The sequence below is a fragment of the Pelodiscus sinensis genome, chromosome 1 (genome assembly GCF_049634645.1).
Source record: "Pelodiscus sinensis isolate JC-2024 chromosome 1, ASM4963464v1, whole genome shotgun sequence".
In the NCBI taxonomy this organism is placed as follows: Eukaryota; Metazoa; Chordata; order Testudines; family Trionychidae; genus Pelodiscus; species Pelodiscus sinensis.
The window spans coordinates 172,482,575-172,504,535 of record NC_134711.1 but is presented as its reverse complement, the minus strand read 5'-3'; the positions used below and the strand labels follow the sequence as shown (position 1 = coordinate 172,504,535).

General features: G+C 39.2%; 1 protein-coding gene across 3 annotated transcripts in view; it reads right to left on the bottom strand.

The window, feature by feature from the left end:
• Window positions 1–21,961, bottom strand: part of USP25 (ubiquitin specific peptidase 25) — a 131,682-nt gene that overhangs the window by 64,858 nt on the left and 44,863 nt on the right. For all 3 annotated transcript variants that reach the window (XM_075909861.1, XM_075909871.1, XM_075909879.1), the window contains 2 exons: window positions 15,506–15,629; window positions 10,768–10,930 (listed from right to left, as the gene is read on the bottom strand). In XM_075909861.1, coding sequence (XP_075765976.1) covers window positions 10,768–10,930; window positions 15,506–15,629 — 287 coding nt within the window. The remainder of the gene's footprint in view (window positions 1–10,767; window positions 10,931–15,505; window positions 15,630–21,961) is intronic.

The following is a 21,961-nucleotide window of genomic DNA, read 5'->3' as shown; positions in this document are numbered from 1 at the left end:
GGATTAGCAACAGGGCAGCGGGGCTTTCCGGCAGGGCTTCAGGAGCCCCATGCACAGAAGCAGGAGCCCAGTACAGAAGCTGGGGGGCCACCTGGAGCAGCAGCAGGAGCCAGGCTCTGCACTGGGAACCCAGCATGCAGAGGCAGTAGGGCTGCTGAGAGTTACAGCAGGAGCCTGGTGAATGCAAAAGCAGCAGGGCTGCCTGACATGGCAGTGGGAGTCGGGTGAACAGAAGCAGTGGGACTGCCAACGCAGCAGCAGAAACCGGATGCAACAGCAGGAGTCCGGTGCACAGAGGTGACGGGGCTGCCTGGTTGCGCACTAGGGACTGGCAGAGCAGTGGGGCCAGCGAGGGGGGAGCCAGCTGGGAGGGCAGTGGTCGGGCTCGGGCTGGCGGGCCAGAAATGATCCGGCAAAATCCCTTATCCGGGACCAGTGAGGTTCCAAGAGTGCCAGACCAGAAAGGTCCAACTTCCACTAAGCACAAAACCATTTTAATTAATACAGTACTGAAAATCCTATTCATTCCGAAAGGACTTCACTATTACATTTCTATATATTTGTGTATTTTATTTTGTGAAGTGAGATATGAAGTGCAGTATTCCAACCTGATAAAAATTAGCTAATTTCCTCCCATCTGAGAAATTACAGCAGTGCCACCAGAGAAGGTTTCTAGCTCCTGGGTAGATCAAATCCTGGCCTATCCTGCCACAGGCAACTCTAATCCCTGTTGCCTCTCAATGTTGTCTCCCTCGACTCTGAAGAGCCAACAAGTACAGAAAGCAACCAGCATTAGCAATTACAGAGGCAGGCATGTAAGGCAAAGATCTAAGCTAGCGGAAAATGCGAAGAAACTGAGAGGCATCATCCAGTACTTCACACGGGAGTAAGATGAAATTTGCTTTAGTGATAGAAAAGAAATAGAATACTATTAAAAAGACTTATTGTAAGATCATACTCTGGGTAGGGACCATCTTTTTGTTTTATTTTTCTAAAGTAGGCAGTATAATGGGGATCACGAGTTAATGTATAATCTCTGGGTGTTCAAGGAACATAAATAATAATGCCAATTGTACACAATACTGAACATCCATATCCTCCATACTCTAAGGATTAATAAGTATTGCACTAGATTACTGATGTGTAGCAGGAGTGAAACACAATAAATCCAGCAAACAGGTGTATAAATGAATCATAAATAGATTCATCACTAATTGAAGTACCAGTTGCCATTACAATACCAAAATAGTATTATAATAGTAGTGCACACTCAACAAAAATTCAATAATCTTTCCTGGGCATGAGCATTTTACTTTTGCTTCTAGATGCAGAATCATTAATATGCTGTTTTATGTAATTTCAGACACTTTTTGAATGGATCCTTTCAAATCCCATCTGCAGATTGTCAGCGTAGAGCACTAAGAAATGGTTGCTTCAATGCCAAATATATGACTACTGTTTGAAAATATTTGGCTGTCAACTCTTTTTAGTTTCTTTAAAGGAGAAAAAGGAAAAAAAATCTATTTAGAAAAAGACTGGTAATATTTATTTAACTTTTATTTCCTACATTACACGTTTCCAACATATAACTTTACTTACTCATGTATTTTCAAAAACTGTTCTTCATAGTAGTAGCAAAGTGGTGCATACTCAATTAGGAAAGGATAACTTAAGTGTCAAAAGAATCTCTTATATAGGTCATATTCTATCAAAATCAGAGGTCTAAGCAATTTTGAATATTGGTGCTCGGCCAATCAGTGAGATGCTACAAAATGATAGTGTAATCTGGGGACACATACTCTGTGTACCACAAGTGCAAACATACCACCTATAAAACAATGGATTCTGGCAACATAATAATGGTTACAGAAAACCAAACAGCTTACTAAAGTCATGAAAACAGAAAATAATGTGATATTCTTTCCATCACAAAGTCTAGCAATTAAAATAGCCCTCGCAGAGATGTGGAATAAAATTATCAGCATTTCATAATATGCCTATTTCAATGCTGGCGTAAAAGTGCAATTGTTGGTTTCTTTCCCTTAGTTTATATAATTTTGGATGACTTTTTTTGCCCACAAAGTTTCAATTCCTAAAGAAATGGTGAGTGGTCAGAATACCACCACAGATGGAGCTGATGTGCAAGTTAAGCATACATCAGCAGCAGAAAAGGGAATAATGTTAATTTGCTGGGGTGAAAAAAACAAGACTTAAGAGACAGTAACAGTTAGAGAGAGAGAAACAAATTCTAACAGATCTATACTGGGGGAAATTTTTTAAAAGAGTTTATCTCAGCAAAAAAAAACCACTGATACTTTTTAAGTTGGGTTAATAAGACATCTCTACAAAGAGAGAGAAATATATCCATCATGGATTTTTGCAAAGTTCTTCAGTTAGACTACAGTATTTATAGTACATGAACTAATAGGCAAAACATTCTACAAATCGGAAGTGTTTCTATACGTTTAATAAAAGTATTTCATTACTATAATATGCTTCCTCAACTCATCCAGGGTACTTAAAGAGTCTGAAAGGCTTTCACTAGTTGGATTTTAGTACAACAGAGTGAAGATCGTGTCGGAGATTGTGTTTTGTGCATTACCAAATATACTGCTGAGTAAGATGCCTGATGACATCTTTAAAAATCAGATAATCTTGCTAAAAAATAAAAAAATGATTACAACTTGGCTAGAGCTTGTTGATGCTAATATTAATGTACACACTTTGTTAGGGACAAATTGTTACTGCTAATAATCTGATAGATTAGGCTTGCCCTTTTTAACTTTACTTAAATCTATCCAAAATAAAAATCTATTCTGAATAAATTTTTCAGCAAGCTTGGTTGTAACTTCAGTACAAGATACTCACCAGTAGGGTCAATACCAGAGTTACAAAACAAGCTACTCTAACGAAACACACTCCTCCCAAAAACTATGTATAATTGTTTTGTGTTTTAACTATTTACTCACTTTGGGTTTGATCCAAAGAGAAACACCTGATCTTGAAAAGCAAGCTGTTTAAGATTACATGATTTAACAGGAAGGTAAACTAACAGCTAAAGCAAGGGTTAACTTATTCGCAGTAAAATAAAATAAAATAAAATAAATCAGGGTTGAAAATGTTGGTTGCAGAGTCCAACATTTCAAGTTCAGAAATGACAGATTTATGATTGTTTAGGCAATCATAATTCTGCCCCTTTCCACATCAATCATGTACACTGAATGAGGCAGAGGTTCTAAGGAAAAAATACTGTTTCTACGTCAATGTCTGTAGATATGGAGGACTCATTACAGTTGCATAAACAAATTCTTATTTTTTTGAGTACTTGACTTAGCACACTGTGAATTATGTTTCTTTGATATAGCTTTTAAAAAATTAGGGTTCTTTCTAAAGATGTTAAATTGCATTTAATCAGCTGAGTAGTCGATGGACTTTTCACTGACTACATGATTAGTTGATAAGGGGGGAAACCGGGAGCTCATCCTCTGCGGTTCTGCCTTTAAAACATATTAAATTAAAAATTAATGGAGCTTGCCTATCTCCTAGAACTGGAAGGGACCTTGAAAGGTCATCGAGTCCAGTCCCCTGCCTTCACAGCAGGACCAAGTACCATCCCTAACACATTTTTGCCCCAAATCCCTAAGTAGCCTCCATAAGGATTGAACTCGCAACCCTGGGTTCAGCAGGCCAATGCTCAAACCACCAAGCTATCAGAGGCTCTTAATACATTTAAAAGGCAGAGGTGTAGTGGGGGACCAGCCATCTGTATGCATCTGCCTCTCCTGGTCATGTTGGACCAAAGATGTTGCCGGATGAGTGTCACGGTTTGCAAGGTGCAACCTGTATTTCTTTTTAAAAACTACTCAATGAAAAGTTAAACCTTTTTTAATTTAACGTGTCAAAATAGAAGTCATCTGAAGCACATAAAACTTCTCATTACTTACATTAGTCCAATCTCTCTCATATAAGAAGTCACATACCATCCCACAATAATACATAAACATTCACCTTTTTAAACACAATGACCTCCTGTCCAATACAATTTGTTCAGAAAAATATATTATACACATCACAATGAAAAATACACAAACACCTTTATGTCTCTGAGCAGTAAAGAAACAACTGAGAGTTCAAAACATGAAAGGGTACACATGAAAAAAACCCTGAAAAGTAGTAAATTGAGTTGGCAACAAAGTTTGAATCTCTTCTACTTCTTTAGGAGGACACAACATAAGCATGAGACAAACTGAACTAGAGAAACAAAATCTAGCACAAACGGGCAAGCATTCCCAGACCAAGGGAAATAAGGACTTAAAACAGAGCTCTGTTACAAGTGACTATGATGAACAAACAGAATTGTTGGCAAGAGCTAACCAGGACAGTCCACTCTGATACATAATTATAAGTTGGCATCCGGGAATCACTCACACATACTCCAGTATGGGGACACATAATTGTGCTATTACACAAATGTTTGCAAAGGCAACATTAATTATTGTTTATGAAAAGTAAGATTTGGCTAGTGGGAAGGCCTCTCACAAGATAGAAATTGCTCAAAGGACAATTTCTAGAGTATGCCACAAGACAGTGGAAAAAGCTAGGCAATATAATCTCCTGCTAAAGATGAAAGAGGCCCATAATGAAAGGAATAGCCCACAAATAAAAGCCTTATCACAGTGGAACGATAGAAACTAGAAAGGGGTAAGAATAGTAAAAAACAAAGAGTAAGAAAACATTAAAGAATAGTAATCTCAAGGTCTGACTCCACAGGAACACAAAGTTTAGGCAGTTAAAGTATCTGGTGATGTATGCTGTTGAAACCATGGTTTCAGAGACATGATGCTCTGTGTGTATTGATTCCTCTCTCCCCTCTTCTCCCCCCCCCCTCCCCCCAGGTCAAACTTCTCTGTTGGTCTTTACTTCAGCTTTTACCCCTCTCACCCTCGCCTTGCCTGGCCCTCCTCTGCCTTCACTTTTCTTTCGATTTAGCTTTTTCCCCATCTAATTAATGCACCCAAGAAAAAGAACATTGATATAATTCAAAGACAAGTGAGATCAATATAATTTGGAACGGTCTCAGAGTTTATTGTAAACCGTAGTTTTGGCAAACGATGAAGAACTGACAACAAATTGCAACACACATACCACAATATTCTTGAAGCTAGGAAAAAAAGCTTCAGAACAGAGCGTAAAAGAAATAAACACTATCCACACTCCTATAGCTCACCTGGTACCCATGATATCTATTCATATACTATTTTTGAACAGACCTTCTCTGATGCAGCATAGAGGCTGGATGACACTCACTGAAGGAGCAGCTATTGAATATTTTGTTTTGTAAACACTGAACAACGTGCAGACCTAGGTTTTATTTACCATACATCAATCAAATGATGCTCTGACAGAATGATTAATGCAGGGTGGTGTGAGAAGCATTAGATCAATTAAGTGCCTCAGAATCACCACACTGCACACATAGCTAGCCTATGGACACAATTACAGCAACCACTGATAACTCCGCATCATTCTACCCTTAACCTCTTTATTCCCTTCCCTTTACTTCCTCTTATTTATTAGGCCCACTCATTCTTAAATTATACCTTAATACTACAAGCATTTAGGCATATAGAAGAATGGCCCAGTGAGCTCAGCAGGTCTATTCCTGAGCAAGTGTTTACAAGATCTAAGTCATATGCTGTAGACAAGGTCAGGGATCTAGTCTTCCCATGTATTTTCATCGCACCTAGGATAATGGGATCCGTAACTTGACTGGCATCCCTAGGTTCTATCAGAATATAAACAGCCACCAAGAAAATATTATTTACCGTTTATCTGAGTAACTTAGGCTATTAAGTAATTAACCAAATAAATGTGTACACCTACAATTATGAATAAAATTGACAAAAAGTCTTAAAACACATTATAAACTCTCAGGTTTCTGCACTTCTAAACTTGTATAAGGGCATACTTCTAATATTAGGGATTCTCTCCAGTGTCCTTGAGAAGAAGAAATCCTGAGGGCTTAAAGGAATGTCTTGGTAGGTAAGTGGAAGGAAAATTTCATTTAAATAATTGGTTTTAAAGTCGATTAATTTGTAGTCTTTAGAACACATCTGTTGATTAGCTGTATTTTGATATGAAATCCTTAAATAAGTTTCTAAATTTGAAAGCTATGATACAATATTAAAAATTAATATGATTTTGTTCGCAATTTTAACTGAAGTTTAGGCTTCAAATAAAAAAATTGAGAAAACTCCTTCCTTACTCGCAATAAAAAAAAAGATATGCGTTGACACAACATATAATGAGTGTTATTTCTAGAAATGTTTGCTTCTCGTGACAATTTTTTGCTGCCACCTCTCTAAATGGCTGCTCAGTAACTTTACTTCTCAGATGAAACTGGAACTAGTCAATGATCACATGTTCAAATCAAAATTGGCTGAGAAATTTACAAGTACAAGCCAAACAATACTGCATAAAAGACTGTATACATTCAATTGCTAAAATGTATTTTATAAACTTTGCTATAATGCAAAACAGTATATTCAGTATAAACAGAAAAATGCATCACTGTGTTTTGTATTTATTTTCATTTTCTATCAGACTATGTTGCATAGTATATTATTGTGACTCACACAGGCAACACTAGATATTGCTGACCTCTAATCAAATGTGTCAGGTTTCAAAATGATCCTAAAAAAAGCCTGAAACATTTTTATAGTTGATGCAACCCAATGAGTCTACCCATCCTGTGGTTAAATAAATACTGAATTAGAGAATATCCAAAATTAACCTACACATAGTATACTACCATGGTTGTCTGAAACAGTTCTCCCTAGTTGCATGCAAAACATTAATAACCTACGTTTTCAACAAAAATTATGATGAAAACTACACTAGGATAATTTTATTTCAATGAATTTTTCTAGTTGTGAAATGTACAGTATTTATCAAGGTGTAATATTGTCAATGTACACACAACACAATTAGTGAACGTAAAAACCTGGCCAGTCTCCTTATAATCCAACTTCAAGGCATAAATTAGCACACTGAGTGCGATTAACATGAGATATAGGTCTAGCATAACGTTTTAAACTCTCTAATCAGAGTCCAGTGTTTCCACAGGCTGATGGGTTCTCAAACTGTGGGTCAAGACTCCAAAGTAGGTCACAAACCAATTTGAATATGATCACTATGGTTTGTACTGGCCCTGGGCTCCAGTAAGTCTGAAGTTGAAGCCCCAAAGCCCATGTTGAAGATTACATGCCCCCTCCCAGGGCAGAAGCCCTTGGGCTTCAGCTCTGGCCTCCCCATACAGGGTGACAGGGCTTGGGCAGACATGGCTTTCGTTTCCCCCTCCTGGGATTGTGTAGTAATTTTTGTTGTCAATGGGGGATCATGGTGCAGTGAAGTTTGAGAACCACTGGCTGAAACTACACACAAAAGTTTCTTGGCAATGTTTGAATTTTCTTCTTGTATCAAATTATAAATAAAATAAGCATTTATAAGAATGCGAACTTTAATCTTCTTGAAAGCCTGAAAGCAATCCATGAATAAGAGTTATAAAGCAATAGATTAAAAGACTACCAAATTCCTTTCATAATTTGACTTTTGGGTAAAAATAACATTTTATCAAGAGTGGTGGGCTTGCTTTAAAAAATACAGTGTTGGTGTGAAAATTTGGGGAATCTGCTTGTAGAGTTTGTGAATTCTGGTGGATATTATATAATTATTATAAATTTGTTGCCATGAAATTGTTCATGTTGAATGCCCTAATTTAAATGTACACTCTTCTACTGCTGGCAAGACCAGATAGGGGACAATGGTGAGTATATAACTTTAATGGCTATACTCTGATCATAAATTATTCTGGTAAGGAGGGTGCCTAAGTTGGAAAACCAGTTTGACTAAGACAGCCTGCATGGAACCTGGGGGTTTGGCGCAGGGGAAGATTACTAAGCAGGATCAATCAACAGGTGACTAAGCAGGAATTTATGAAAGATTTTTCAGGAAGTTTGGGCGAAGAGAAGTGAAGGACTTGAACTGGGCAAAATCAGATAAGCTGAGCTAGGGAAGAAGGCTCCAAGTTTTGGCCTCTCAAGAAATACAGAGCAAGTATTATGTTACTGCACGAGACCTTGTGAAGAAAACAATGACTGCTAACAGATTTGAAACAAATGGTCCATTTTCACCAAACTGAGAGAAGCACTTGCACAAAACAGATCATAAATCAAAGAAAAATGTGGTAGAGTTTTGTTGTTGTTCTTTACATTTTTAGTTTTACAGACTGAGCTATTATGTGCAGTTCTGCTAATATAAACAATTTATATAAAACAATACTTTTTAGGCTGACATCTGTATAAATAGAAATTGATCAAAAACAGATAAAGAGAACGATTTAGTTTAATGTCTTAAAATGCAGAAGTATTCTTACAACTGAATTATACTTTGCATATTGTATATTGTTTAATAAACATCCCTCTCGGTTAGATCTCAGTTTTTTTTCCACACAATTCAACAGGTGATAGATACCTATTTGTAAGATCTCCACAAAACCAATTCAAGATTTTCCCTTCAGAGTCATTTAGTTAAAACAAATTCTAAGGATTCATAAGTAGTATGTATAAATAATATTTGATATTAATCTAACAACATTTTACTAGTTTAGCGACATGGAGCAGTACAGTACACTTATTTATCTTGAGTAGTACTTTACTTCTCAAATATTTCTTCCAAAGTCAGCAGGACTGCTGGAGGTATAAGGCATCTACATAATAGTACGTAGGGGTGGCAGAATTTGGCCCTTCTTGTACATATTCATGATTATTTAGGCTAGCAAAAGGTCTTTTAAATCATGTGGTCAAATTCCCTGAATCACCCAAGTACAACACGGACAAATTTCTATAGGAAACAATTCTCTCCCATTCTAATCTTGCCATGATTATTTCCAGTGATGAGATTATTTCCCATGAAAAATTAATCTACAGTTTAATTTGTCACAAATTTAATCTATTTCCTAATTGCTTACTCTAATGATTTCATTCAAACCGAAACCCAGTATATCAATAGTGGCTACTGAAAACTACTTTGACTGCTTTTGGGAGTTAAAAATGAAATGAGCAAAAAATCTCAATTCCCGATCAATACACTTGTTCTTTTCATCTTGTTACAAAAGCAAAGTGAAAACTGTTTTATATACATTATTATGTCAAGCAACTAAAGTCTTCATACTGGCCATACATACAACCAGTTTACTCAGTGGGACAGTATGTACATATTAGTTGGGCTAGCCAGAATAATCCAAGACAGATATGACAGAGAGTGCACTAGCTTTTTTACCCTCTCTCTTCCAAAGATCTTCTCTCTGCCTTACTTCAACATTGTGGCTACCCTATGAACCTGTCATTGTTATGTGACAGGTGATGGGCTGCAATATCCTGATCAATACAACTACAACATCAGAACTTAGAGGTAGGACGAGGAGCGTGCCTACCCAAATCATTTCCATGTAAAATTTAAAATATTTCTTGATTTTCAAATACAGTAAAAATCTGATGGTCCGGCACTCCTGATGATCCTGCACCATCAGAAACCTGGAAGTGCTCCGGGCAGCTGGACCATTGGAGCTGATTTGCCCCCAGCTTCCCCGATTCAGCCGCTGCTAAAACTGACCAGCGGCTGAATCGGGGAAGCCGGGGGCAGAGCAGCTGGAGTGCTGCCAGATAGGTCCCGTAGCGCTGCCCCTCAGGGCTGCGGGACCAACCCGGCAGCACCCCAGCTGTCCCCGATTCAGCCGCTGCTGAAATTCACCAGCGGCTGACTCCAGGAAGCCCGAGGCAGAGCTGCTCTGCCCCGGGCTTCCTGGAATCAGCCCCTGATCAGTTTCAGCAGCAGCTGACTTGGTTACACCTGGGACAGAGCAGCTGGGGTGCTGCCAGGTTGGTCCAGTAATGCCACTCCTTGGCGCTGTGGGACCAACCCGGCAGCCCCCCAGCTGCTCTGCCCCAGGCGTCCTGATTCAGCCACTGCTGAAACTGACCAGCGGCTGACTCCAGGAAGCCCGGGGCAGAGCAGCTCTGCCCCGGGCTTCCTGGAGTCAGCCGCTGATCAGTATCAGCAGCAGCTGACTTGGGGACGCCTGGGACAGAGCAGCTGGGGTGCTGTCGGGTTGGTCTCACCGCGCCAAGCGTCAGCGCTACAGGATCAACCCGGCAGCACTCCAGTTACTCTGCCCCAGGTGTCCCAGATTCAGCCACTGCTGAATCAGTGACGCCTGGGGCAGAACCGGATTATCGGAAGGGCGGGCTATGAGGGGTCTGGGGTGGCATCCTCCCCACCCCACCCCAGATCCCTCATAGCCCCCCCTTCCGATAGTCCGCCATATCTGATAATCCGGCACCCCCTGGGTCCTAAAGGTGCCAGATTATCAGAAGTTTACTGTACTTTGAACACACCAGCTGCTGAAGTGGGAAGGGTGAGCAATAGGTCCTCATTACCTTTTAAAAATCATGCCCTTTGTCACTAACAAGTTTTGTGACCTTCTTTGACAACTCACTTACCTAAATTAGATCAGTAAATCACTATACATATCACATTAAAGTCAATATGAACATTTACTGGCAAATGGAATACAGATAATGCTTAAATTCCATATTCCTTAGCTTTAAGAGTACGGGGGAAAGGTAGTCAAGAGAACGTCCATCACCAATGAATTTTGTACAAATTATATTACAACAGAAAGTACAGCTAATCAGTGAACACACTTACCTGAATAACAGCACTAAACCAGCATGTGTTTCCAACATTCTTTAATCCAACTGGACAACTGTCTAGCCTTTTACGATCATAGGGGTTTGGAGAATCACTCCACACTTCTGGATGTGTCCTTTTCAAACTTGCTTTATTTTCTGCTATACTGGCTTCTAGAACTCTTGGAAAGCAGAAACCGAAATGAAAAATTAAAAGTAAAGCTTTTACTTTTATGAAAGCTTATACTATTCATGAACATGGGTACGAAATGTCATTTATTGAGGAAAATCAGCAGCAATACTGCATCTATAAGTAAAGTGCTATCTTTTTTAGGCTACACTTTGGCAGAAAAAAAGAGTTTAGTCAAGAATAAATTTGATAGTAAGTTACTAAATGATTAAAAGTTGTTGTTTTCTATATTAATAATTGTAGGTGTATAACTATATATTATACCATTATCTTATCCTGCTGGACTATAAGACTGGTCTTCCCAGACAGAACCTCCTACAGCAGAGTCACCTAACCCACTAGATCCATTCCCTGGCACTGCTGAGTGAAACTAGCATCATCTGATAGTCTACCCTGCTCACAATATTTCTTATTCTATAGGTTCAGCATTTATGCGTTGAGATAATTTTGAGTGATTTTATTATTTAGAATCCTCTCTCTTCAGCTAATAGAAAGTTCATCAGTTTGATCACTTATAGATTGGTTTTAACTCAGTTTAGATAGTTTTAGTAATCAAGATATGACTTTGACTACCCTGATGGCAATTTTTCCTAGTTATGAAGGAATCATCTGCTGGGGGAGAACTAGGCCTAACAACATAATCTGCCCTCATAACATAGGACTTTTATAATCAATAACCCTAGACTCCAATTCCTTTGTCAATTTTTGCAGAAGAAATGGCTTTAGAGACAACCTCAGCTATACCGTGCAAGAATCAGTTATGGATCAGTAAAACAACTATTCAACATAAATTACTTGATAGGATATATTGGACCCCCTCAGCCTCTGAAATGCCATCTTGAAATTGCTGCCAAAGGTTAAGTAAACGAAGTTTGATACTCGGTCATTCTCATATACATCATTTGGGACTGTTCTGAGAAATCATCTCCCTCAAGCACTGTCCTTGACACATGGAAGTAATGTATCAAGATAATTGAGACAAGCATGTTGTATTTCTGTCTCTGGATAGCATCAACCATCTTCAAAATCATAGCATATGGAATAGAAAATGGCTTCCAAGAACGGTGCCAACAACCAAAAAAGTTGTTAATTGAGAGAGCAAGACCAAGACATGCATCAATTCATGAAGCTCTTGATCCAAGAGATAATCACTGTGCAGAAAAAGGGCATTCTTAGTTTTAACATGTCAAGGGGATTTTGGGTACAATCATAATTCTTTGGCCAGCCAAAGGTCCCACTAATATCAGTGGGGATTCTGGGCAGGGGCCAAAATACTGGACCATATATGGAAATCCTTTCTAGACTTGAAAAGCTTAATCTCTCAGATGACTCTACTCCTTTCTATCATTGCCATTAAATACGGTAATGCAGTTGTTTACATGTTCAGACTATTACAATGTTAATTATTTTAGTCATTTTACATTTGTTTGAAATAGGGATATTAGATATTGGATAACTGAATAGTCATATAACCAGAGGTAGCAGGGGGAGCAGGTCTGTTAAAACCTAGCTCCCCTTACAAACTAGCTGCCTGCTGCTCCGCACAGCTGTCTCTGATACAGAAGCAACAGAGTGGGTTGGCAGCAGCCCCTGTCCATGGAGGTGTCTGAGCACCCCACAGACAGATGCCTCCGTCCACAGGGAGCTCAGACCCCTCCCCCATGGACAAGGGCTGCTACTGTGAAGCAACCCCTGTCCACAAAGGGTACAGGCTCCCCACAGAAACAACAGAACCAATATTCAATTGCAACAGTTTGTGCACAAGTATGGCCATTTGGTTTGCAATTCTCTCAATCTGGTATTGAGATACAAAATAAGGCAATTTAATGCAAAGAATCAAAACTGCTGTAATTTTCATGAATATAGTGATCATACAAACCAATAAATTCATAATATTCCCATAGAAACCTTAACTATTCCCCAGTAAATTCATTAGGCACCTGTCATTTCTGCCTTTGAAAATCTTCCCCATAGTAAAGCTACTAAATTAAAAGTTATGTCCCTTCAATTATTAAAACTTATTTTTTTTTTCCAGTTTTGCTTTCTTACCGCTAGAGTTTATTGGACTTTTGCCTTTCAGTTAGCCTGATAAACAACAAAAGATTACTGTATTTGCTTTGTTTCGATTTTTTTAAAATAAGTTTCGCTTTCTGGTTTTCAGAACAGACCAAAGCTGCCAACACCCAGGAAAAGAATGAATGACAGCATTAAAATAAAAATCTATTTGTGTGAGGCTCTCTTTATAAATAAAAAAACAAAACCTAAAATCAAGTCATAAAGTGACTGTAGTATCTCTTAAATCTTAAGTTTGAAATGCCTGTATTTGATTTGTGATTCAAACTTAACATTAAGTGAACAATCCACACATCTATCATTAAAAGACAAGCATCTTGCTAATATATCAACAATTTCTTTTATTTTGGTGAGACTGCATAGGACTGACCAGAGAGATCCTATATGCTTCTTGTACATGTGATATATAAAACTGCATATTGGTTTGCTATTTTCTGTCAGAGGAAAAAATTATTGTACTAAAAAATATTTGGAGTATTTACTTGTAGATCAGAAGATTGCCAGAAGTGGCCTCTTTAATCTTTGAAGTGTCTAAAAGGGATTATGAGCAAAAAAGAAAAAGGTCTAAACCTAGAAGAGCCTTCAAAAGCAATAGAAAAGGTACTGAACAGAGACCAAAGCAAAGAGAGCAAAACAGGAGGTCAACCTGCAAGATGCACCTAACCTTCAAACATGATTATGAAAAGGGTCTAACAAAAAGTTAAGTTTCACAAGAGCTGAACTTCTAATATGCAATTAGACAAAGATAGTTTTCACTGTCTTATCATAAATTACTATTTTAGTACAAATGAGGCCAGAACATATACATCATCAGCCATATTAAGTAATTACTAGAGGTAAATCTAACTCCCGTCTCCTCCCCCCCCCCCCCATACCTTCTTAAGGAATGTAAGACTTTTTTTAATTATTAGACTGAGAGGACCCTGGTCATTAAACAGTTTCTCACATACATCTGGAAGTTTAGTGATAGAAATGTAGCCGTGTTAGTCTGGTGTAGCTGAAACAAAATATAGGACTATGTAGCACTTTAAAGACTAACAAGATGGTTTATTAGATGATGAGCTTTGTTTCATCTAATAAATGAAAACAGTTTGTTGCCATTTCAACCAGAAATGACACTGTCTCAACGACCTAATTACATGCATCCTACTCCAGAAGACTTTCAAATCTGCACTTGAAAGGGAATCCTCTGAACTGTCATTCATGCTAAAATTCGACACTCTCCGCGGGGGGGCTGAATAAAGACCCCAACTACCTTACCCATTACAAAGATAGCTTCCCCAATTATCACCTCTAATACCATTAGCTCACAGACATCTACCTTTCCCACCTCTAATATCATTAACTCACAGACATTTACCTTCCTTCCCCCTCTCCCTGCATCCCCCTTCTGTTCTGAAATGTGATTTGTCCTTTTCATATGTGTTCACTTTTTTTTAATTGTATCCTTTGGTATATATGGTTGTGACTATTTTCTTCCACTATTTGATCTGAAGAAGTGGGTCTGGCCCACGAAAGCTCATCATCTAATAAACCATCTTGTTAGTCTTTAAAGTGCTACATAGTCCTGTATTTTGTATCTGGAAGTTTATATTTTATGGGCATGTTATTTTTGAAATTGCCACAACTTTTATTTTTCAAAGAAAAATTTTGTAAGGAAAAACAGGAAAATTACAATTCAAAAAAGAAACCTTTTCATTATATTCCTGACTTTGCTAAAAACATTAGGGAACATTTTGAAAGATAAAGCAATAATTAGAGCAACTTAACTTTTTGTAGGAACCACAGGAATGCACAGAACATCCCCAATTGGGTGCGCACATAAAAAGATTAAAAAACACATTTTCTGATTTAAAAATTTTTTTGCTAAAAAGTAAAAAAACAAAAGAAAAAAAAAACCCTTTCTCTCACCCTCTCCAACTTAGGGAAAAATCAAGTCTAGAAAGTTTCAGTACAAAATGTGAATGGTTTCCAGAGATATGACCCTCTGAAAAAGAAACGTTTTCTAACAAAAAAAAGTTATGTTGCCAACTCTAATATGGTAGCAGTTGTTTCTGCTAAAATTTAAGAACACTAATAAATTCATTATACTTCCCTATCATACACGTGAGAAAGCATTGTTGTAATAATCAACACTGAAAGTACAATAAGAAGTGGTTCGTTTCTTAATCATATTTTGCTTTCAATTCTTTGCCAAAAACACAATAGAAATGTCTTTCAGTTTCAGGTCTGATTTTAGAAAACAATGATCACAGGTCCTAGGTATTTAGCAAATGTGCAGCTATTGAACAGACTATTAATTTCTATCCTAACAACAGAGGGATTTTTTTTCCAACAAAAAGGATACTATGCAGTAAAACAAAACTTCTGAAGCTAGACATATCAGCAGCACAACAGAACAATTAAATTATTGTTATTGGATAAAAAAAATCAATACAGGCCAATCCGATACTTTAAAAATTTTATTTCTGCTTTATGTAAGTTGTTTGTTTACCTGCTAATGGCTTGTTCCTCATCTGTTATTCCAGTCTCCCTGAATGCCCTGTTTGATTCCTCCAAACTCAAGGCAATTGCCCTCTGAAGATCATCTTTATCATCTCCAGTGAGATCAATCACATCTGAAAAGCAAAACTATCTTTCTCAAATTAAAAGTGAAACAGAATGAAAAATAATTCTTACTACAGAGGACACAAAACCAGCACGGACTGCTAAACTACATTCAAATTTCTCCTAAAAAATTCTCTTCCTTGGGCTTGGTTTCCACCACTGATCTTAATGTCCTCACTTCTTATTTCCTCTCCTACCTGATCATTAAAATAAGGAAGAAAAAGAAAAACACAACACTTGTTCCTTTGTAACAAATGCTCTCTACAAAGCATTTCTTGCTCTTCCAAAAATCTTTGTTTCCCAAGTGGTCTCCATCAAGTTACCTATCAATATACGACTGGTTCTGCAAACCTACAGCTTCCTACTAAGTCCCTTCTCTACTACCGCTTTTAAATTCACTGGTATAACTCTTTATCAAGGCCAAGATACTGATTTTATTTGTTGTGTTTCCAAATTACATTAATGAAAATAGACTTTCCTTGAAGGATATCTTCAAAGAGAACTGTCACTATTATCTCATATGGAACAATGTGTCCTCAATATCCCCAAAACACAGGCACAAGCCCAATCCTGCAAACACTTGTGTGGACACTGTATATTATCTCTCTCACTCACTCACTCACCTCACAGATTAGTGATATGTGTAAGGTAATTACATGCATGGGCATTTCCAGGATTAAGACCTAAGGGAGCAGTCAGCATGTTAAGCTAAACCTTCCTTTCCCTCTCCTCTTCCTCTCATTCCTCCCTCACACTTTTTTAGTTTGAAAAACAACATGTTGAATTTCTTTCAGTCTGATGAGTGAACGCATCCAGCACAATATTCAATTACCACAAATATCAAAGAAAAGTGATCAGATATTGAAGTTCAAAATAATAGTCCCCACTTTGGCAATTCATCCATCTGTTTTTCCTTTAATCAATAAATAAAAACATGAAGGGACCTATCTCTTACTTTCCATATAATCCCCATTACCACCAAAAAAATTTTTTTTTACCAGCTGACAAATTGTAGGGGGTTTTTTTGGTTTCTTTTTGTTTTTTAAAGAACATTCAGAGTCTCGGGACTTGTCAAACTCACTCCAAAGAGGGCTAAATCCATTATGCAGATAATACACTTGGCTGATAAGGAAGTCTGTTAAATATGGCACCACACCTGTAAACTCAGAGATTTGGCCATTGAGAGTTGGAGTCGGAACACTTCACTGATGGCAAATTGCAAAGTGTAGAGCAGAGACCAGCAGTGAAGTCATTGGAAGTGTTCTTCAGTGGGCAGCATATTGATTTAGGGCTCTGATCCACATGTTATTCAAAAACAAAAACAACAACGAAACATTAGTTTCTGTCATCACCAAAACCATTTAATGGAGTTACAGCTCCAAAATTTGTAAAAAATATTTGTTCTTTTATCTTCCATCCATTTGCAAGCAGTCACTGGACAACTCTGCAGTCTCAATGGAATTTTCCTATATTTCAAGTTGCAGAGTGCTAGAAGTGATCACAGCTAATAAAAGATAGTAAAAGGTTAGTTTGGGGTCTATTGAGGAAAGGCAGATTGAAATAAATGGGCATTCCTATTAATCAGGTGAATCTAGGCTTTCTTTAGTCACTACTTTGTACAGGTGGACTGATCTGCAACCATTCCTTTTTCATTGGGGTTGGTAAGATGCAGACAACTCAAAGATCTACTTGAACTTTCTCTTCTTCCTTTTAATTTTTGTATAAGTGAAGAATAAAAACATTAAAATCTTGTTATCTTTATACAGGCAGTCCCCGAGTTACGCGGATCCGACTTATGTCGGATCTGCAGTTACAAACGGGGCTTTTCTCGCCCCAGAGGACGGAAGCGGCGGGACTCCCAGATGCGCCGCGGTCCGCCGCCCCCATCCTCCGGGGCAAGAAAAGCTGCTCCCCGTCTCCCTGGTCTGACCAGCAGACCAGGGAGATGGGGAGCAAAGCCTCGGAGCACGCCAGCAGTGGGACAGCCGCGGCGCGCCTGGACTGTCCCACTGCCCGCGTGCTCTGCGGCTTTGCTCCGCGTCTCCCAGATCAGCAGACCAGGGAGACGGAGCAAAGCCGTGGAGGACTTGGGCGGTCCCGCCACCCCCGTCTTCCTGGTCTGCTGGGGGGGGGGGTGCAGCTAGTGCCCCCCGCCCAGCAGACCAGGCTTTTCTTGCCTACCCCTGGGGTAGAGTAGCTGGGGGCTGCCGGGTTGGTCCCGCAGCGCCGCTCCGGACCAACCCGGAAGCACCTCACTTCTCTGCCCCAGGCGTCCTGATTCAGCTTCTGCTGGTCAGTTTCAGCAGCGCCTGAATCAGGACGCCTGGGGCAGAGCAGCTGGGGTGCTGCTGGGTTGCTCCTGTAGCGCCGAGGAGCCGCACTACTGGAGCAACCCAGCAGCACCCCAGCTGCTCTGCCCCAGGCGTCCCCAAGTCAGCCGCTGCTGAAACTGACCAGCGGCTGACTACAGGAAGCCCGAGGCAGAGTTACTCTGCCCCAGGCTTCCTGGAATCAGCTGCTAATCAGTTTCAGCAGCAGCTGACTTGGGGACGCCTGGGTTTCTTAAGTTGAATCTGTATGTAAGTCAGAACTGGTGTCCAGATTCAGCCGCGGTTGAAACTGATCAGTTTCAGCAGCGGCTGACACCAGTTCCAACTTACATACAGATTCAACTTAAGAACAAACCTACAGTCCCTATCTGGTACGTAATCCGGGGACTGCCTGTACACACAATGTCCAAAACAAATCACATAGTAGTGTTTTCACTGAAAACTACCTTCCACTGAGTCCAGATGTAACTTCCTTTTTCTTAAAAAAAAAAAAAAAAAAAAAGGACGCTCCAAAATATTTCAAGTCAAAGTCAACTGTAATATTTTTCTTGTTCTGGTTTCTGGACAACATATTTTAATTATTATTAGTGCTCACTAACGTATACTATTAACGTAAGTGCTAAGAACATCACCAAAGTTTACTAGTAAGTGGAATACTCAGGAGTCCCCATCTCTATACTTTGTTTCTAAAAGTTTTGCTAGTGAAACTTTTTTAAGGTGATATGTAATTACACATCATTCAAATAGCTTTACTTTATATAGAGCTTGATCCCAAGCCTACTGATGTCAACAGAAATGCTCCAAATGGTTTAAAAGGGCTTTAACTCAGGTGCTAGGATTTTCTTTTATAAATTGTACTTCACTTCCAATGTGCTCATACACATTTTTCTCTAAGCAAACTACCTATTACTTATCCCTGAGGATATGTGAATCCACAGTTGAAAACTGATGTTATCTAAACTTCCTTTTTCTGATGCAATTCAAGAATATCTGCTTATTCTGAATATTCTCTATATATTGATTTCTAATTCTCCAAACATGGTATATTCCCACGAAATAAATTCAAACAATGGGTTTTTTTTAACATTCTGATTAATATTTTCTAGTTAATTAATTCGTAAGTGGTCTGAAGTCTTTTGGTGCAATATACTGAAAATTAAAAGAACCAAGATATTTAACTTTAAATTGGATATATTTGTGGGTTACTTTGGCTAAATGTTCTTTTGATTTGTGAATTTATAAAGTCCTGCAATACTGAACCCATGGCTTCTGGTCATTGTATAGCAATTTCTCCTGGAACATGATGAAACATTTTTAAAGATTATTCTTCTATTAAATAGGAATTTAGATTTTGCGGACAAAAATTCCAAATTAAAATATCTACAGCAAAGCTTGTGTCTGGATTACTATTGATTCATAGATTTTAGAGTGGAGGAGACCATTAGATCATGTTGTCTGACATAAAACAGGCAATATGTAGAATTTCACCTAATTACTCCTTATTTGGTCCTAACAACTTCTGTTTGACTAAAGCACATATTCCAGAATGGCAAAGAATCAAAAACTTCACTAGGTAGTTTGCTCCAAAAGGTATTTACTCTAATAGTGAAAAATGTGTAATTTCTGATTTAAATTTCTCTGGCTTTAAATTCCAACAATTGGTTCACATCAGGGACGTAAAAGGCTAAACAGTTAACTAGTTACCCAGTAAGCATTAACCTTGCTGGCATGCTTACTGGGTAACCCATTAAGCGGAGGGCCTGGCCAGCGGGAGCAGCCCCGCCCCGCCCCCAGCAGCCCAGACAGTAGAACCCTGGCTGCAGGAAGTTGGTAGAGCTGGAACAGCCCCCAACCCATAGGGCCAGAACAGCTGCCCATGACCGCGGTGTGGCGCGGCCAGCACTGGAGCAGTCCCCACCATCCATGGCTCGCAGTTAACCAGTTAAACAAACTGGTTAACCCATTAACTATTTTAAGCAGTTTTTACATCCCTAGTTCATGTTATACCTTTCTCTGCTAGACTAAAGAGCCCTTAAGGACACAATGTCTTCTCCTTATGAAGTTATTTACATACCATAATCAAGTCACTTTAGGACCAAACCCTCACAATTGACCCTGTAAGAGGCACAACATTTATTCTCAAACTTTGCAGTGTACAGAGATGAAGAGTGGAAATAGTTCTTGCTTTTGGTAGTTTTTGATGCTTTTAATGTAGGCAGAAGTATGTTTGCGGTAATTACAGTCCAATGTTTGAAACCTCTCTATGCAATTTTCTCCTTTGAGTATTACAACAAAAATGAATTTAATACGTAAAAAAATGGAAGTATGTCAACAGTCACACCACAGGTCCATTTTTCCCAACTCATACACTCAGTTTACTTATTTAGGCAGTTCCCATCATATTATTTAAAATAAACTATTCATACTATTTAACAAGCTGTGTTTTTAAGAGACAACTGCTTCAATTTTTGAGTTCTTAAGGTCACATTTTACCAGAGTGAAATCAATAGTACTAAAAGGAAAAAAAGGAATATTGGAAGAATCTGTAAGAGCAAGCTGGACTAGGAAACGCAGCAGGAGAGAAAGACAGTTAGTGTCAAATGAACATGGGGGCAGGCAGTACACAACCATAGTCACACAACTGCTGGCATGAGAAATGGAAAATGAAAAGGCAGGCTTGCAGAAAAGTTGCTACATCTGGGAAGGCCAAGATTTTCAAACTGCTGCCATATTGGGATTAAATAGCTAAGATTACATAAATTGTATTTATTACAGGCTAACCAAAGTGAGATTGTAAACTCAACCAAATGGAATTTCTTTGCTCTTAAAGCATTACTTTTTGAATGTTGCATCCGATCAATTCCAAAATTTCAGGGAATATATTTTGAGTATCAAAAGGCAGAACCCTATTGAATTTGGTAAAAATCAGAAAACCAAGAAGAATGAAAAGAGCAATTTCAGAGCCTTTGGGATCCAGTTAGACTCTGCACCTTCAAAGAGTGTCATAGTTGTCTACAGGTCAAAGATCTAATTGATGGCCACTACCATCCAGCATAACACCAATCCTCATCTGAAGCCAGCCATTCATCCCAATACAGTACAAATGACTCATTTGCAGGATGACTCATTTGCAGAACAGAAAGAACATAAGTAAGAATGGTAGAGGAATGAGGTAAATGGGAGTGAAATAGAGAAGAACTTGGCACACAAGGAGTTGATAGGGAGAAAAGACGAATGCAAGAAGCCCATCATGCGTTCAACAAGCTCAGCCTCCAGAAGCAACAAAGCCAATGCCCCTCTAGTTCAGGGTGGGGAGTCTTTTTCCAATCAAAGGCCATTGACCCCCCAGAAAAAGAAAAAAAAAAAACAGTTGTGGGTCACATATACCCACACGAGAGGGACAGCATGCAGAGGCTCAGTGGTTCCTCTAGACTTTGGGATTAAGGTTACCAACTTTCCCAAACAGACTGGATTCACTGTCGCAAATGGCAATGGCATCAGATCCACCTGGTCAGGAAAGCGGCCAATCCTGTAACTGCGATGGGGCCAAAAAGGAGGGGTTCAGGGTGTGGGAAGGGACTCAATGTTGGGGCAGAGGATTGGTGTGTAAGAGGAGGCAGAAGGCTCTGAGTGAGGGGTGCAGTCTGTGAGATGGGACTTGGGATGAGGTATTTGGGGGTGCAGGAGAGGGCTCAGGGTGGGAGTTGAGTAACGGGAGCGAGCTCAGGACTGACTCAGGCGGTAGGGGGTGCAGACTCTGGGTGGGTATTAAGGATGCACCCATGTAGCGAGAATACAGTTAACTGATGGGCCCAGGTTCATCGGTTAACCCCCTCTGTTACGTGAAGTCCCCACCACCACCACCGCCGCCTCTGTACCAGATGAAGTGAAAGGCAGGGGCAGAGGTGGGAGCCAGTGCGTGGGGGGAACTTTTCAAACTGGCTCCTGTAAGCCGCCTGCTCCCACCCCCAGCTGCCTCCCACAGAGGGGCGGAGCCAGTGCTTGCAGGGAGC